This window comes from Botrytis porri (assembly GCF_014898465.1).
Source record: "Botrytis porri strain MUCL 3234 chromosome Unknown BPOR_003, whole genome shotgun sequence".
Taxonomy (NCBI): domain Eukaryota; kingdom Fungi; phylum Ascomycota; class Leotiomycetes; order Helotiales; family Sclerotiniaceae; genus Botrytis; species Botrytis porri.
The window spans coordinates 1644629-1660140 of record NW_024066077.1 but is presented as its reverse complement, the minus strand read 5'-3'; the positions used below and the strand labels follow the sequence as shown (position 1 = coordinate 1660140).

Genomic DNA, 15512 nt, shown 5'->3' with positions numbered 1-15512 from the left:
CCACCCATCCATCCATCCCCTCGGATTCGGAAATCCGCCAAATTTCCATATTCCGCTTCGCAGAGAAAACCGGAAAGAATGACCCCCAAAACTCCACTCAGATGCATCTCTGAATTCTTGGGGTGGTGGTGGGGGGGGGGGGGGGGTGATGCGATTTGGCTGGGCTTATGGGCTTACCAAGATGCCGTTATTTCCTTCTATCTCCGAATTTGTACATGTGGATTGATTGATAAATGGCTGCTGTGCCCATTTCTCTTGTAATATTTTTAATGTGATTAGTATTTTTATATATATATATATTCTCTTTGTTCATGCTTCTTGCTTTTGTGGCATTCGTTCATGAAAGATTTCCTTGGAGACGAATTGACTGGATTCTTCAACTTAATTTAACATCAACAGTCACAAAAGATATAAAAAGTTCATCAAATAATTGGTAGTCATATCATTAGCATTTCCCATATTTCCCTCCATCCCATCCATTCATCCATTTCGCTCCAATACTCCAAATACAGGTCTTGTCCTCATCTATCCACGTACGATATGTATGTATGTAATGTATGAACATTCTCATCCCCATACTACTACCACCACAATCGTCGCCTCATATCATCTATGCACAGCAAGAGAAATCAAAAATCGAGCAAAATTTTCCATCGCCTTGCCTCCCGGAACTTTAGACAAGACTGATGATCAGAAAAGAGAAAGAGAGTGTTTCCACGCCATGGATCGCATAATGGATGCACATCATTTAGCTATGTCATATGCAATATGTCGTAACGGAAAACGAAACGTTGAAGAAATGTTGGTGCTTTATGCTTATTTCACCCTGCGCTAGGAAAGAAATAAGGAAAGAAGAGATGCTCCGCGAACTCCCAAGAACAATCATATGGTTGAAGGACCGACATCGAAGATAGTGTATGTACAAGGCGACGTAATTTAGGATTGGGTGATCAATCGAATTGGAAAGGCCAAGAGATATGCGAGTCTCATGCTGCGAGCTATGTGTGTATAGTGGGTCGAGGATGCAGTAGCAGAAGATGTGCTATACGCCGATATAGACGGATATCATAACTAGACATAATTAGTATCAAACATGTCATCGATTGACATCGATGGGCATCGATTTAGCAGAGTCGAACATACCTTGTACGCTTATCCATTGGCCAATTCATTCCAATCAGCTGGAAATAGCAGTGTTCGTGCTCTGCGAATTTTTCCACACTCCTCCTCCAACAGCTCTGGAAACACCGACTCCAACACCAACGGCAAGAGCAATGACAACCAAAGCAATCAAGACCTTAATCCAGATCCTCGTCTTTCGATCGAAACCAGCCATGCAACCGCAGATACCTGCACTCAGCCTGTGTTGCTTCATAGCCTTCTTCTTCCTCTTCATTTGTTGTTGACCAGGCCATACCGTACATTCCTGTGTCGCACCCGTCTTCGCCTTCCCCAACAATGTCCCACTCTTCGTTGTTTGTTGTGGTGTAAGACAAGCTTCAACATCTGTATCGTATATCGCAATATGCTGCTTCGACGAGGATTTCTGTGCTTCGAGCGAATATCGTGTAGGGTTTGGATTGTAGAATGGAGAGAATGGAGATGTTTCTTGGGACAGACTGCTCTTCTCGTAGCGAGTGTGAGTTGGACTTAAAGAATGTGTAGAGTCGACATCTTCGATTGTGCTGAGAACGGATTGATTGGATTGTGTACGGGATGGAGTTGGTCGATTGATGGTAAGCACGTTCGTGTCGACAAGAGTCGATTTCTCATCGACAGGAGAGGACATGATGAGTTTGACTTAGTGTCCTTTCTTTTAATTTGAGAAAGTTCTTTGACTCGGGAGATATTGGTATATCGATGCTCGAACAGAGGAATGATCGATAAAGGTGCTTTAAAGGCTTCTTTAGATAATAGGTAGGCTCGTAGAAGCTCCAAGCCGTGATGCTAGCGTACTCTTTTCGAAACGAGGTAAGAACGACCGACTTTCTATCTTTGAAAGATCATCGGATTGTTGTTTTGAGGAAGCTTTTATTCTCTAGCACAAGACCAATAATTGATTTTGAATCTCTTATCGTATGGAGTCTGTGACAATTGATTCAATTAAATTCCTTTTGAAAAGGTTGGTTGTCAAATATGATTCAGGTGGATGGATGATTTGAATGAATGATTGAAATTTTGGGCTTATGATTCCTGGCGGGTGTGGCTCAGAACCTAATCGTACAACAACAACAAGTAGTAACTTTGGTGAATCCGATGGAGGGAGGACGATAACAAATAAGCAATGAAGGATCGAGATGATTCTTGTGTTTTTGTGTATATAACAAGAATAATTACTATGATAAGGATCGAATTGGTTATAAATTAAGAATATCCAAGAAGATGAAAAGGATAGAGTCGGGTCGAGGCGAGTACAGTAGATATAAAAAAGGAGGGGAGAGGGATTAGATATGAATGAAGGTATCTTTTGGTGGTTGCGCGATAGATACTAACGACCTAGTATTGTAGCTAGGTAGCTAGTGTCTACTCCGTATACGTATTGTCTAATCGACTAGGGACAGTTGGGGAAAAGGAAAGATATTAATAAGTACCAGTACGGTACCAGCAAGCAGGTAGGCTAATGTACGGAGTAGCAAGCAATCAAGCAAGCAGTTTGAATATGAATATGAATATGAACAGGTATTTCTCCTCATAACCTGGTCTGGTCTGACCTTGGCTCAACCATTAGTATCCATAACTACCTACTCTATCTCATTCCTCCACTTCAACAGTTCGAACAATCTTTACCCATCTGTCTATCAGTTCTACAAGTCCACATAATCTAATCACCAACTCCCAAGTTCCCACTCCTCAGACCTTCATGCCGGCATTACTCGTTCACTAAATTAATCCAAATCTCTACAGCCAGTATCTCGTAGTCCCGTCAATACTCAATCATGGTGTCCATTATTTGTCCATTTTCAAGTCTATTGAAACATCAAACTTTCCTCTTCTTTTCACTATTCAAAGTAATTTCGCTCTAGAGAAGCTGATCCCTTCCTGTTCCTAGATTTTTGATACTAGGATATGGAAAACTAATCTCTTCTCAGCAAAATAGTTGCACCAAGACCCGCCAAAAACCACCTTTTACCCCTAATGAACCCTTGCACAGCGCGGAACACTAACTGCATTCTAGACAAGCTTGGATAGGAATCAGATAGGCTTGTTGTGTTTGAAAAATCGATATGCGAAGAGCCTTTGATTTCGATATACGAGTAGTGCTTGAGATTTGATCTTCTTCAATCATTATATAAGACTATTGGGTTTACTGCGGGATAGTAGGTCACGGTTCAGGAGTATTGCTATGGTGATGGTGATGATGATACTGATGCTGTCAATCTCTCATATCCACTTGTTCTGCTACTTGTATGTACGAGGAGCGAGGTATGTAGTACGACTTCGGCTAGTTTGTTATTGAACGTTTTATTTTCTGCAGTGTAGACAAATGACAACAGGATGGTTTTCTCATGGAGGAGGGATTTTCCCGTATGTTCCTATGCGTAGATATGCCGATGCACACTTCGTACCAAAAAAAGAGTCGTATGCGCTTGTTGAGGTTATTCTGTACGCCTCAGCGTTACATACCTAGTGCACATAATAAGCAAGCTTCCGGTAAAGATATTGAATTTGGTATCACTTCCGATGCAGTATCAGAGACGAGATAGAGAACTGAATGGGATGGATGCATCAGAGTCACCTGCAATGTTCCCAGTGCCTTTCTATTATGTTCGTCTGCTCACTACGTACTATACACTTCATTAAATCTAACCGATCGAGTATGTATTGCATAAAGTGCTTATCGCCTCAATACCAGATCTAATAGCGTGTCTAACACCTGATTCACTTCCATCTTCTTATCTCCATCTTGGGCCTTGACGCGTGGTGTACAATGTACATATCGTGGCATGGTGGCTATACAATATCTGTTGGTATAAAAATCACAACACGATGGTCTCATTGGATGGACTACAAGCTTCATTACCCACAATACTCGAGTACAAAATAATGGATATCTGCAATGCCCCAAAGCACAGACTCAAACAAACCATATCATACTTCGTATACTAGACATACTAGACAGGAAGATAATATGGACCCGAGTAGATAGGGAAGAGATATCTATGTCAAGAAGTACCGTATGAGCGTCGACAACAGCTACGAAATATCGTACGTCCCAAATTTCCCTTTTTGAATCCTTCCAACAACTCTCTCAACAAACTGCATCCCTCACACATATCCCATATCCCATATCCCATATCCCATCTCCCATCTTCCGAAAATCGACAAAGCACCGATACGCATACTCGAAACTAATGAATTAACCTTCCGCGCCTCAAACCAACATCAACTTGATGGCAAAAACTCAATCATCACCCAATAGCAAATAACCCATCCATCAAATCTCCACCCTTCCTATCTCACCCGTTTAGCTCCTAGGAATACCATTGTCCAATCACAACACAAACACTATATACCAAGCAATTCCCTCGCTTCTTCACCCACTCTCTACCTGCTTTCTACAATCTAATCCGTGGGGTCATCTTTTTGCAGAAGAGGTGCTGTGCGTAAAATCTATTCCATGCATCATGCATGAAAGAGAGTTATTAGCTTTTCCAATTCTTCTCACTTCCTCCCGTCCGCTATCTCTCGCATATGAATTGACGAACAAACCCAAAGTTACCCAACGAACCAAAACAGACTCAAACAAACAGAAAAAAATTAATCTCGAACTGATGTGCGGAGTTGCCGATATTATTGCAATGTTTGTTTGTGCGTGATACTGGGTATCTGTTACACTCCCCATCACAACAGATGCGCTGTTCACTTCTTCAAATCATTAGACCCGAAGAAATTCATCTAATCGATCAACAAACTCTTCTTCTAGCTTACATCTAACATGACTCCCCTCATCGAAATTTCTAGCCACGGCACTTGCCACGAGGTTGCGATACTCAACTACATCTACCTAGATCAATACTTCAAAGGCTCAAGAAGAAAACTAAGATAGGGACGAACGGACCAAAGCCCGTGAAGCCACTATTGTTCTAGACATAGGACGCTTAGCATTCCGCGTACAAAGCTCCCCATTCATCAAGCGTCATTAAGCCTTTTTCCCAGCAACTAAAATGTTTCTTGGAATATAGCTTGACTTTCAGACTGTTGATTCATTTGGTCTGGAGATTCTCTCTGACCTCTTTCCTTTTCTTTTGATTTGATTCGATTGCTGGATTCGATCTCTCGATTTGATTTGATATGCTACAGTAGTGCTGTGACTACCCTGTATGTGTGTCGGAAAATTCCCAGTGGAAATCTCCTGTGCGTTCTGAAAATTGGATTAGGTCATGTGCATGGACGTGAGGATCTTTGATTCTCGAGAGGGGTTGGAAGAGAGTCAGGTGGTATGATCTGGGCTAAGATGCTTTTTCCAGCTTAATTGAGGAAAAGGAAGTACTCGAAAAGATGGGGGTACAGTAGCGTGGGGAAGATAAGTTGGTGGCGGAATTCAAACAGCCTCGGAGAAAGGTAGTTGGTACATTGATTTATACTTTCCTCTTTGTTTTTATGCTTTACGTTTGTTCTTTGCTAAGGGCATCGCATTTTTTGCTGTCTGAATGATATACACGATCTTGTAGTTTGTGAGTTGTCGATTTGATTGCGATGATACAGGTAGCCAAAAGCTTGCCTACGCTGTCAGTCAATGCATCGTAGTACTCAACCAAGTAGCCATCATTGTAGTGATGTAGAAACGCTCTGCTTTTCTCTTCACTATTGTTTCTTGCTTTCACTACCATTCAGCAATGGACCTGATGCTGCGGTGGATGTCTACTATTTCAATTCAATATATCAACGCGGAGCATGCAAATACACATGTATCTTTCTATCCATAATCCTCATTATGCTGCTTGCTGGAGGTTTGTTTGCACATTACAGTCAATATATCTACTCACAAATATACTCAATGGCCATTTTTTCTTGATAGTAATTCATGAATTTAACCAGCATTCTATGCCCACATAGTTTTTCATCCTCGAGAGTTCCAACCGTCTTTTGGTCCTAGCATCTCGACCAACTACATTACAATGCGCTCAAATATTGCACCCTTCTCAAATTCATTATCTCATCTCCTTTAAACATCTTTCCTCCGCCTACCATAACCCCTTACGAACCCGCCAATCCCTTCTCTCCTAACCAATCAAGCCAAACTCCATATGCTCCCGTCGCATTATAATGCAAATTAATGCCATGTCCAGTATTGGGCTGTATATACGCCTCGAAATCATCGTCACTAACGTTAGGGAAACTATCCTTCGCCATCGCAGCCAAAGATTCCGCAACCCCTCCAGTAGCCAAACAATCCGAGCCACAATATGGTAAATCGGAATCCCCATCTATGACCATAACCGGACCCGCATAATTGTTAGTCACAGGCAAGGAACCCAATGTAAGAAGCTCTCCTTGTGTAACGGTTTGCTTTGTGCTTTCGGCATAGGTGAGGATCGCAGGATCGTAATAGTTGGGCTTGAGAAATAGATATTTACTTGCGGCTGCGTTGGATGATACCATATAGCCTGCTGGCACGGCTTCGGGTGATGACAACGAGATATCAGTAGTCCCTATATTGGCAGTAAAGTTGAAGAACCGAGACGGTTGGTTTTCCTGCGCTTGTTGGAAGTTTCCGCCAGCAGCAAATAGGGATACGAAGGAACTATTCATCGTGAATCCGGTTAATACGATTCCGTCGGTGATGTTGGGATACAGATTTGCTAAAGCGTAGGTTTGGGCGCTTCCGAATGAATGACCGACGTGCACGATTCGGCTGTAGGATCTATTCATGGCGGAGGGAAATGTACCGTTGCGAAGCATGGTTGTGAGGGCCGCCGTGGCGGCTACTTCGATGTAGGATTGGATTTCATTGAGGGGTTCGCCGTGCGAGGAATTGCCCGTTCCGAGACGGTCGAAGGATAGTGTGTGGTAGGAATAGTTACTGGTGGCCATGTCGATGTAGGAGTAGTTGAAGTTGTTGTAGGGGAGATCCCAGTAGGTTTTGTCGAAGCCGATACCGTGGGTTAGAACCTATATGGAGTGTTAGTTTTGGATTCCGACACGTTTTCATCTGATGTTTTCAAACTACATCAGATGAAACCTGAAAAGAAAGAAACTTTACCTGTATCGTCGGGTTACTCGAATTATCCGCATCGGGTTTACAATACATAGTACTAATATTATAAGTCCCCGTCGTCGTCTGATATCCCGACAAAGCTATATCGGTGAAGTTTCTTCCCTGCTGTGTTACATTGAGGAAGAAATCGGGAGTAGTAACATTGGTTGTTGGAACCTCGATATCGAAAACTGCTTGACGGGCAGATATCGTAACGGGGACGGTGGCACTAATGCATGTTTTCGCCGTGGCTGTCGCTGCAAGAAATGACAGAGTAGTAATAAGAGACGCGCGATGTTTCATTTTGTGGGATGTTTCGAACTCGACGATGTATGTGATTTCAAGGGACAAAGTATGGAACAGAGAAATATAGAAAAAGGAGATTGGGACGAAGAGATATATAGAGTTGGAATACCTATAGGGATAGATATATACTATCTAGCTACTTACATCATCCAGACCTTCGTCATAAGCAAACTTTCCTCCCCAAACCCCATTATTACAAATACCAGCAAACGAAATTCCATTTCCCCATCCTAATATTCCCATCCCCCATCCCAATGCACGCAAGACCCAAAAACCCCGCGATGAGATCGACAAAACGATATGGATTTTTGTAAATCGAGAGCACAAACAGAGGAATAGCTCTTTCTACCCCAACTCTGCATCGTTTGCTGGATACCTCTCCTCGTATCAAATCACTAGTTGGATGGTTAAACTTTAGAGTGCCAAAGTATCAATATCTTAGCGTTGAGTCTAACTCGGTGCCATTGATTTGTCGATTTGAGGATTCTGTCGTTGCTGTGTTTTCTGTATATCCAGTGGTTGGATTACATCGTGTGTAGGTAGATACTTGTTTGTTGTCAGTGATCAGTTAATACATACCTATTCAACCAGTCAAAAAAATAACTTGACTTGACTTTACTTTTTCATCATTCTACTCACCCATCTATCACCAACCCACCAACTCACCCATCCATCCATCACCTCAATCAATCAATCATCCAAACCCCAAGTACCGATACCACAGTCCACGAGTATTTGGAATCCAACTACTAAAATACCCGTGAGCCATCAAGATCCGCCACCCGAAGCACTAATCGATACTATACTATTCTTAGCTATAGATAGACTGAATCGATTAAGAATTTACTACTACTACTACTATACTATATCGCACCCGTCTTGCATCCGAGCACTAGATCGTTCGGCACTCGGGAGCTCGCGAGCTGGGATGGATGGAATGGGTACGTCATTGTGAGGTGGAGCTTGTTTGTTGGGTATTTGTCTTTTGTACGAGTAGATAATTTGTGTATTGGAGATATTGGGTGTGTACATGATTATAGGGTTTGGGGGAGACGCTCGGTTTTATTGGTTGGCTGATTTTCATCGGGGGTGGGGAGGTTGATCGGAAGGGGGTTTTGTGGTTATCTTACTATTCGTTGTTGCCATATCGGATTGTTCGAGGTATTTGGGTGGGTATGAGAGCATCTGTTGGGGCTTCATGGAATGTCTATCAAATAGGCAGATTGCTAGGGGACTTTTATATCGAGTATCTTTTTTTCTACGTGTCTTGTATTATCTGGGATATAACAGCTGGAGGGACAGTAACTGAGCCTTAGATGCATTTGCTCTTACCGTAGCTCCAATTTCACTGGATCGAGACCAATCTAGACTCTATGTCACATACAGTCCGTCAAAGTCTGGGCTCACACGTGCTACTTCGTACAATTATTAATCTAAAGTTGAGAACAACGAAATGACTTGCTATAATAGAACTTCTTAAACATTTTACAGCCAATCTCATTGCAAAAGGGAAACACTTCTAGTGTCCCTTGGGCCAAAAAGACTCTTACTTCCGTTTCCATGCAGAGGTTTCGCGACCGGAAAGTGTCATATGGTAATATCCAGCCGTCAGATCTCCAGTTTCTCCAACTCCATGGACCCTTGTCTGCCTGAAATTCTCGAAGGACTTCCTGTTGGAGTCAATGGCTCCAAATCTTCGACTTTGGTCAACAGGTAACAGGACGCATACATATTGACACTATTGATTGAGTTAGCACATGGTCAATAATTTTAGAAACATAAATGTCGAGACACTAACCGATCAATACATGCCCCTCCAATCCTCGCACCTACTCTCTTACCCACGAACCCCAATCCTTCAAACGTGGAAATATACCATGGCGTCAGTGCTGCGCTTCTCAATAGTACTCTGCCTCCCAATTTAAGGGCACAATTCAACTTCCTAATCTGCTTTTCCGCAGCCTCAGCTCCCGGATCAAACCAGTCCATACTATCCATAACTACAGCAATAGTAAGCGTACCCGGCGTGATTCTTTGGATCACTTCATCAATCTCATCCGTATGAATTCTCAGCCCGTCAAAGGCATCATGACGAGACAACTTTTGATGTGATTTCGGACGCAGATAGTCAGGGTGGCATCTCTGAGTATAAGAACCTTGAAGACAAACCAAATAATATGGATTATCCTCCCCTATCAACGAGTTCTCAATCACCGGATCTAGAGTCTGAATCATATATTCCCACACCGCACTTCCCTTACTCTTCTTCAAATCAGTCTCCGAATGTTCTAGCGGCGAAGAATTTCGCGCTACGGATTCAGAAGCTATGTAATCCGCTTCCAACATATGGAGCTGGTTTTTGGGAACTCCAAGGGCTTTCCAGAGAAACGTTTCTTGAGATACGACGAGGTAGGAAAAAATCCGGCTCATAATTACGGGTCGGATTTTTGTTCTCCAGACTTCTCGCTGTTCATTAAGGGTCTTGGAGGTGAGCAAAGTTTTGATTTCGTTGCTGAAACCGAGGGTTTGAGATAGTAGTCGGATAATGCGGATGGCATGGCGAGAGCCACCGGTTTCATAGAGACCGCGAGAGCTGGTCGTAAAGACATGAGCATGGGTCAACCAATATTGGAAAGCTCTGGAAGACATGTGAGGCGAGAGACGTGTAAGAAGTAGTTCTCGAAATTGGGGATGTTTTCCAAGACCGAACAGTTTCCAGAAATCGGAATAGGGAAGGGCGCTGAAGGAAGCGACTTTCAGTTCGAGCAGGTGGTTTTGGTTGGGGTTTAAATCGATAGCGTGGATGCGACGTGGGGATTTCAGAGCGTAAGAGAGAATATTGTCACCTGCACTTGTTATTGCGAGGATAACATCGTCGCGAGTAATGTTGAGAAGACGTTCGTCCACTCGGGTATCTTCCCAAGTGAAGGCATAGATGTATTCTTGCCCAAATTGGGTGTGTTTCTTTAGCTGATCATCGTAGTGGATTCGCCAGTGATGATTCTGGTAGAAGAAAGAAGGGAGTGGTAGATTTGCTGAGAGATTGACGATGGCTGCTTCAAACGCTTTAGATCGAATCTCTGGCAGTGTTGATCCATCTACAGTGCGGGATAGTGTTTTCGTATGGTTGATAGGAGATAGGTACGGAGATTCTGTTACGGCGGCGTCTAGACGTTCAACCATTTCATGCGGGTAATTTGGAGCTGCGATCGAGGATGCAGGCTTCTTCTGACACCCAAGCCATATGTAGTATGGAATAAAGCCCAATAAGTTGTTTCTTGAGTCTGCGCTGAGAACGGTTCCAAATCGATATTCGAGGTAATCTCTACGACCAGCCTCTAAGTTGACGCGGTCGACATCGAACCATGCTCGCCAGAAAAGTCTCCCTAACCAGTTCACATGTCGATTTATCACGCCACCAGTGTAGTTTCTAGAGCTGAGATCCACAATAGATTGGACGTAGAAGTCTACAACACCGATCATTCCCGAAGGAGCGAGTAAGTTGGCCAGAGAGTCGATGACAGAATAAAAGTCAGGCTACAAATGATTAGCAACTGGGATATTCCTACGTCAACATAATCGTCGAACACTCACAATCATAGATAAACTGTAGGACAAAGTAATGAGATCTGCACCACCAAAAGGGTTCGAATCCGAGAAATAATTCGAAGTAGGTGACCGCGAGAGATTGGCATCCCCAAGCTCAATATCTTCATGGTCTTCCAGACGAAATGTGCGAGCATCCTGACATACAACCTTGACATTTTTCCAGCCAAGCCGCTTGAATCTTTTTCGTGCGACTTCACATAGACTGGGAGAAAAATCAACAAGATAAACGCGAGAGAAGAACTCTGGAACCGAGACATATTCAGACATCGCCTCGATATTCCAACCGGTGCCGCCACCAATCTAGTCGTGATTATTAGCAATTTGGATGCTTCACAAGGACTTCATCGTGGGAAAGTGCTATCTTCTATATTTTCTCAACCAAGAAAAAACTTACATCAACCCAAATGCGTTTGGTGTCATGAGTACGTTCCCTACTCGCCTTGTTGACCAATTGTGCCGCCACCAAGGCCAGCATATCTTTTCTCCCCCGCAACAACCTCTTCCTTGTCGCATCATACACCCCCGCCTGTGCTTTGTAAAAACTTTCCAGTGCATCTTGCTGGCCATTTTCGGTACCATCTCCATTATGTGGTTTGAGAAACGACGCATAGAAGAATCTCAAGAAGGATTTTAAAGCACTGGGATTTTCTTCATCTTGTGCCGAGTTCTTGGGGTAAAGAGAAGCATTTCTTGCAAAGAAAATGACAGCAATGAAGAAGAATAAAACCACAACTGTGGTGAAGATTTGAGTTTGAGGCTCTCTCAAAATGTTAAGGGTAAGAGAAGCCATGATAGTCTCTCATTACTCTGGGCAAGGAGATCTCGTACGTAGTTGATAGTAAGGATCGATAATGATAGCAGGAGCGAAAAAAGAAAGATGAGGGGTAAGAGTATGTAAAATATCTAGCATAATCGATTTTCCATCAGTATCAATACCCCTCACTACTCGATGAAGCAACAACTGTGCTCCATTTAACCCAAGTTGCTCAAGAAGCCAATCAACCTATCGAGGCACCACATGGGCGACTATCAAACTGAAGTTCCTGCATAGCAATGTGCATCAAGGGTCCCACTAAGTTAGTATAAAGATAGCCTGGGGGCTCCACGTCTCATAGGCTGCCTCTTTCAGTGAAAGAGGCAATGATTCCGGGGATTTTCGTACTTGAACGGCTTCCACTGTGATCTATGATCATCTGCCCGTTTAGTGAAAACCTTGGGCAGTTGAATTGGATCCCCTACCCCTATGTTTGAGAAATTGATTGGAGGTAGTCCGTACCAAGTAAACATGTGCATAAAAGCAAAACATTAAAAGGTTCGTTGGAAGCTTTGGTATTTGTTCTCGCATTGACCAATCATAAATCATAAAATTAGCACGCGAAAGTTGATTGGCTATCCAACTTAAGCGATGGATATGGAAAAGTGCCTAGATACCTGGATATCCAGCATTGGTTTCGAAAACCTGCACAAATCAACGTAATGACCAAGGGCTCCCTTACTCGTGTAGTCTGGACACACTTCACAATTGTTTACAACATTCATCAATCACCAAGTCTTCTGCATAGACTGGTCACAGATAAGAAACCGTTGGCCGTGGCCAGTTGCATTAATACGAATTCATTTTAAGACTAGGCTATAGCTTCACATCTAATGCTGGCCATACAACATACCATTCATAGAGGTATGCGATCTTTGGCCACCAAAACTCCCGAGATAGATATTCCCAACACAATCACAAGTACCAAGGTTTAATCTTCATCCTCAAAGCCGGCCTCGGAGTCTTCTTCTTTATCCACCTCAGAATCATCATCACTACCTCCCATTTCCTTTTCCTGCTCTCGTTCTAACTTTCTCTTTCTATCATCTTCCCTTCTGCCTTCTTCCAACATCTTTGCCTTCTCCTCTCTCTGTTTTCTTTGCCCAACAACAAATGCTCCCAGTGGAGTCTTTTCCCATTCGAATCCTTTCAAGAAGCCATCTACACCAGCTCGATCGTTGGGTGCGAACTCAACCTTGGCTCTCTTTCCTTCAATCCATTTCGAGTTTGCTTCCAATTTTTGAATGAGGAGTACGAACATAGAGTTTACTTTGCTGTTCTTGTTTCCGGAGCTCTTGTTCGAAGCATCTTTGAGCCATCGCTTTAACATTACGACAACCGGTAATGATAATTCTGGAAGTGCAATACTAGTAGACCAGAGGACAAAGAACTCGGCAAGTAATTCAGCCACCTGCTCTCCAATGCCATCTTGGTAAACTCGTGTACGAAGATAGGACTTTTGAGCTTTGAAATTGGATGTGAAGTCGAAGAATTTAGATGTGCTAGGCTTAGGGGGCTTCTTCATTTCTGCGGAGTTAAGAACCTCGAGTAATACAGATGCTAAAGGAATGTATGTTCCAGTGGCTCGCGAGAGTCGAAGTAATGAACGGATTAAGTGGAATCGGAGTGGGAAATAAGTGGAAGTTGGAATAAGACGCATGGCGCCAAGAGTGACTTGAACAGTTGGGTAGATGAGTGGTCGAAGTTGAGATTCTTTTCCTGTCTCAGCCTCCTTCAGAGAATTGCAATGCTCAGCTAGAACAGTCGACCAGAAATCAAGCGAATGAACGTATTGCCAATTGTAGACTTGCTTATATGATTCCTTTTGGTTGTTTGTGATGCTGCTTCGCAAATGAATTGCTAGTTGACGAATGAATGTAAAGCCAGTTGTATATCCAACACCTTGATCGATTCCCCACAGTTCAGCGGCGGAGTTCTTCATAAGATTTATTCCCTGAATAGTATGAATGGTGGTATGTCGGCTTCCCTTGAGCAGACCTTGGTATACTGTCTTCATAACGGCTTCCCGTAATCCTGCATCACCAATTATTGCCAGACGTCGAATAACCAAGAAAGCAGTGATTCGGGTTGCTTCTGTGCTCGAGGCATCGGACCAAATGTCTACCACGGTCTTAACGACATTCTTGAGAACCTTTTTGAAGGATAAGAGATATGGAAGGAGTGGTATGACCGAGGAAAGTGTAAGTTTGAGGGTAGAGGCATCGGACAGCGAAGCGAGGAGATGTTGAACAGAAGTAATGTGAGATCGCAAGAGGGGCGACAGCGTCTTGAACTTTTTCGAATCTGTTGATACTCGGACTTTGCCAGCAGCACTCTCCTTGACTGGAAGATGATGATTGAGAACCTCGGGAACTTGCTTCAAGGCAGCAAGCAAGAGCTCGTGATAGACTTCAGGATTCGTTATCGAGTATTTGTATTCCTTTCCATCGTCCTCATTGACGTGCGCAGCTGCTCTAAAAGCTAGAACAACTTGTCGCATGGCCCGTAGAGACTTTTGCTCAGACATTGCTTTGGTCCACTTTGTGACCATTGCTTTAGTGACTTCAGAGGCATCTTCCTCTTCAGCTTCTTCTTCTTGCGCCTCCTCCTCCTCCTCTACCTCGACGACCTCCTCTTTCTTTGCCTTTTTCGACTTCTTTTGTTTCTTCTTTTTTGGTTGTTCATCTTCTTCACCACTTAACTCGTCAACTTCGGCAAAGTCTGCATCGTCCTCGAAATCCAAGGCTTCGGGGTCGTTCTCTTTGAGATATTTATAAAATTCAGGGTCCTTCTCAGCGAGCGCATCCATGGCACTCTTACTCATACCAGTCATTCCTTCGTCGTTGTCATCATCGCCATCTTCACTGTCGCTCATTACTGGCGCCTCTCCAATTGAATCATCGGATGATTCTTCCTCTTCTTCTTTCTCTTCCTCAGGCTCAGTTCTCTTCCTCTTTCCTAACTTCTCTGCTCCCTTCTTTGCTTTTGATTTTCTCTCAAGCTTGGCTGGAACTTCAAAACCACCTTGGAAGAAATCATCGACGCTCATCTTTCCGAATGCATCCTCTTTCGCAGATGGTTTAGGCTTTGAACCTTCCTCCCCGTCCTCTTTTCCTCCCAGGAATTCGGCATCCTTAGCATTTCGAGCCGTTCGCTTTGCTTTCATTTGTTGTCTTTGCTTATACTTTGCGCCATCTTTACGCTTTTCCAATGTATCCTTGAGATGATTTTTCTCGAATTTACGAGTGGCCTTTTTAGTACCTTTCGCCATGGTTGAATTGGAGTTTTTGATAATGAGATTGCAAAATAAATTCTAAGATTTTTTTGAGATGGAAATCTTTACAGCGATAAGCTAGTACCGATATAGAGTATCAAAAGCGGTGAAAGTCTCGTAGCTTTTACCAGGAACCTTCAATTGATCAATTACAACCACAGTAATCTTTATCACAGCAAAGCAGTTGTCCACGATAACTTAAACTCACATCAAAGAGTTTAACGTTAACAATACTATCTTGACGGAAATTCACACACAAAACGTGTCTTATACATTGATTCGGGGTTTTATGGCTACAAAATGTTACTCGT

The 15512-nt window shown here is 43.1% G+C and overlaps 5 protein-coding genes across 5 annotated transcripts; 1 reads left to right on the top strand and 4 right to left on the bottom strand.

Annotated features, from left to right (window-relative positions):
- Positions 1-553: 553 nt before the first annotated feature.
- EAF01_002548 (uncharacterized protein) lies at positions 554-835 on the top strand (the record flags this gene model as incomplete). The annotated part of the gene is made up of 1 exon (XM_038910801.1): positions 554-835. The coding sequence occupies one exon, from the start codon at positions 554-556 to the stop codon at positions 833-835; it is 282 nt and encodes a 93-aa protein (XP_038773723.1).
- A 342-nt stretch (positions 836-1177) lies between these two features.
- Positions 1178-1789, bottom strand: EAF01_002547 (uncharacterized protein; the record flags this gene model as incomplete). The annotated part of the gene is made up of 1 exon (XM_038910800.1): positions 1178-1789. One exon carries the CDS (start codon positions 1787-1789, stop codon positions 1178-1180), a length of 612 nt encoding a protein of 203 aa, XP_038773722.1.
- A 4409-nt stretch (positions 1790-6198) lies between these two features.
- On the bottom strand, positions 6199-7501 carry EAF01_002546 (uncharacterized protein; the record flags this gene model as incomplete). The annotated part of the gene is made up of 2 exons (XM_038910799.1): positions 6199-7113; positions 7205-7501. 2 exons carry the CDS (start codon positions 7499-7501, stop codon positions 6199-6201), a joined length of 1212 nt encoding a protein of 403 aa, XP_038773721.1.
- A 1372-nt stretch (positions 7502-8873) lies between these two features.
- On the bottom strand, positions 8874-12032 carry EAF01_002545 (uncharacterized protein). Its single transcript, XM_038910798.1, has 4 exons — positions 11508-12032; positions 11099-11413; positions 9303-11041; positions 8874-9242 (listed from the first exon to the last, which is right to left on the bottom strand). The coding sequence occupies exons 1-4, from the start codon at positions 11901-11903 to the stop codon at positions 9113-9115; spliced, it is 2580 nt and encodes an 859-aa protein (XP_038773720.1). The 5' UTR covers positions 11904-12032; the 3' UTR covers positions 8874-9112.
- An 826-nt stretch (positions 12033-12858) lies between these two features.
- EAF01_002544 (uncharacterized protein) lies at positions 12859-15198 on the bottom strand (the record flags this gene model as incomplete). Its single annotated transcript, XM_038910797.1, has 1 exon — positions 12859-15198. The coding sequence occupies one exon, from the start codon at positions 15196-15198 to the stop codon at positions 12859-12861; it is 2340 nt and encodes a 779-aa protein (XP_038773719.1).
- Positions 15199-15512: the final 314 nt, after the last annotated feature.

Bases quoted from the DNA above. Each gene is read 5' to 3' on its own strand.
- EAF01_002545 (XM_038910798.1), bottom strand. From the start codon at position 11,903: ATGGCTTCTCTTACCCTTAACATTTTGAGAGAGCCTCAAACTCAAATC. The intron at 11,042-11,098 runs GTGAGTGTTCGA...AATCATTTGTAG, and splicing joins CCTACAGTTTATCTATGATT to CCTGACTTTTATTCTGTCAT. The intron at 9,243-9,302 runs GTTAGTGTCTCG...CTCAATCAATAG, and splicing joins GGAGGGGCATGTATTGATCG to TGTCAATATGTATGCGTCCT.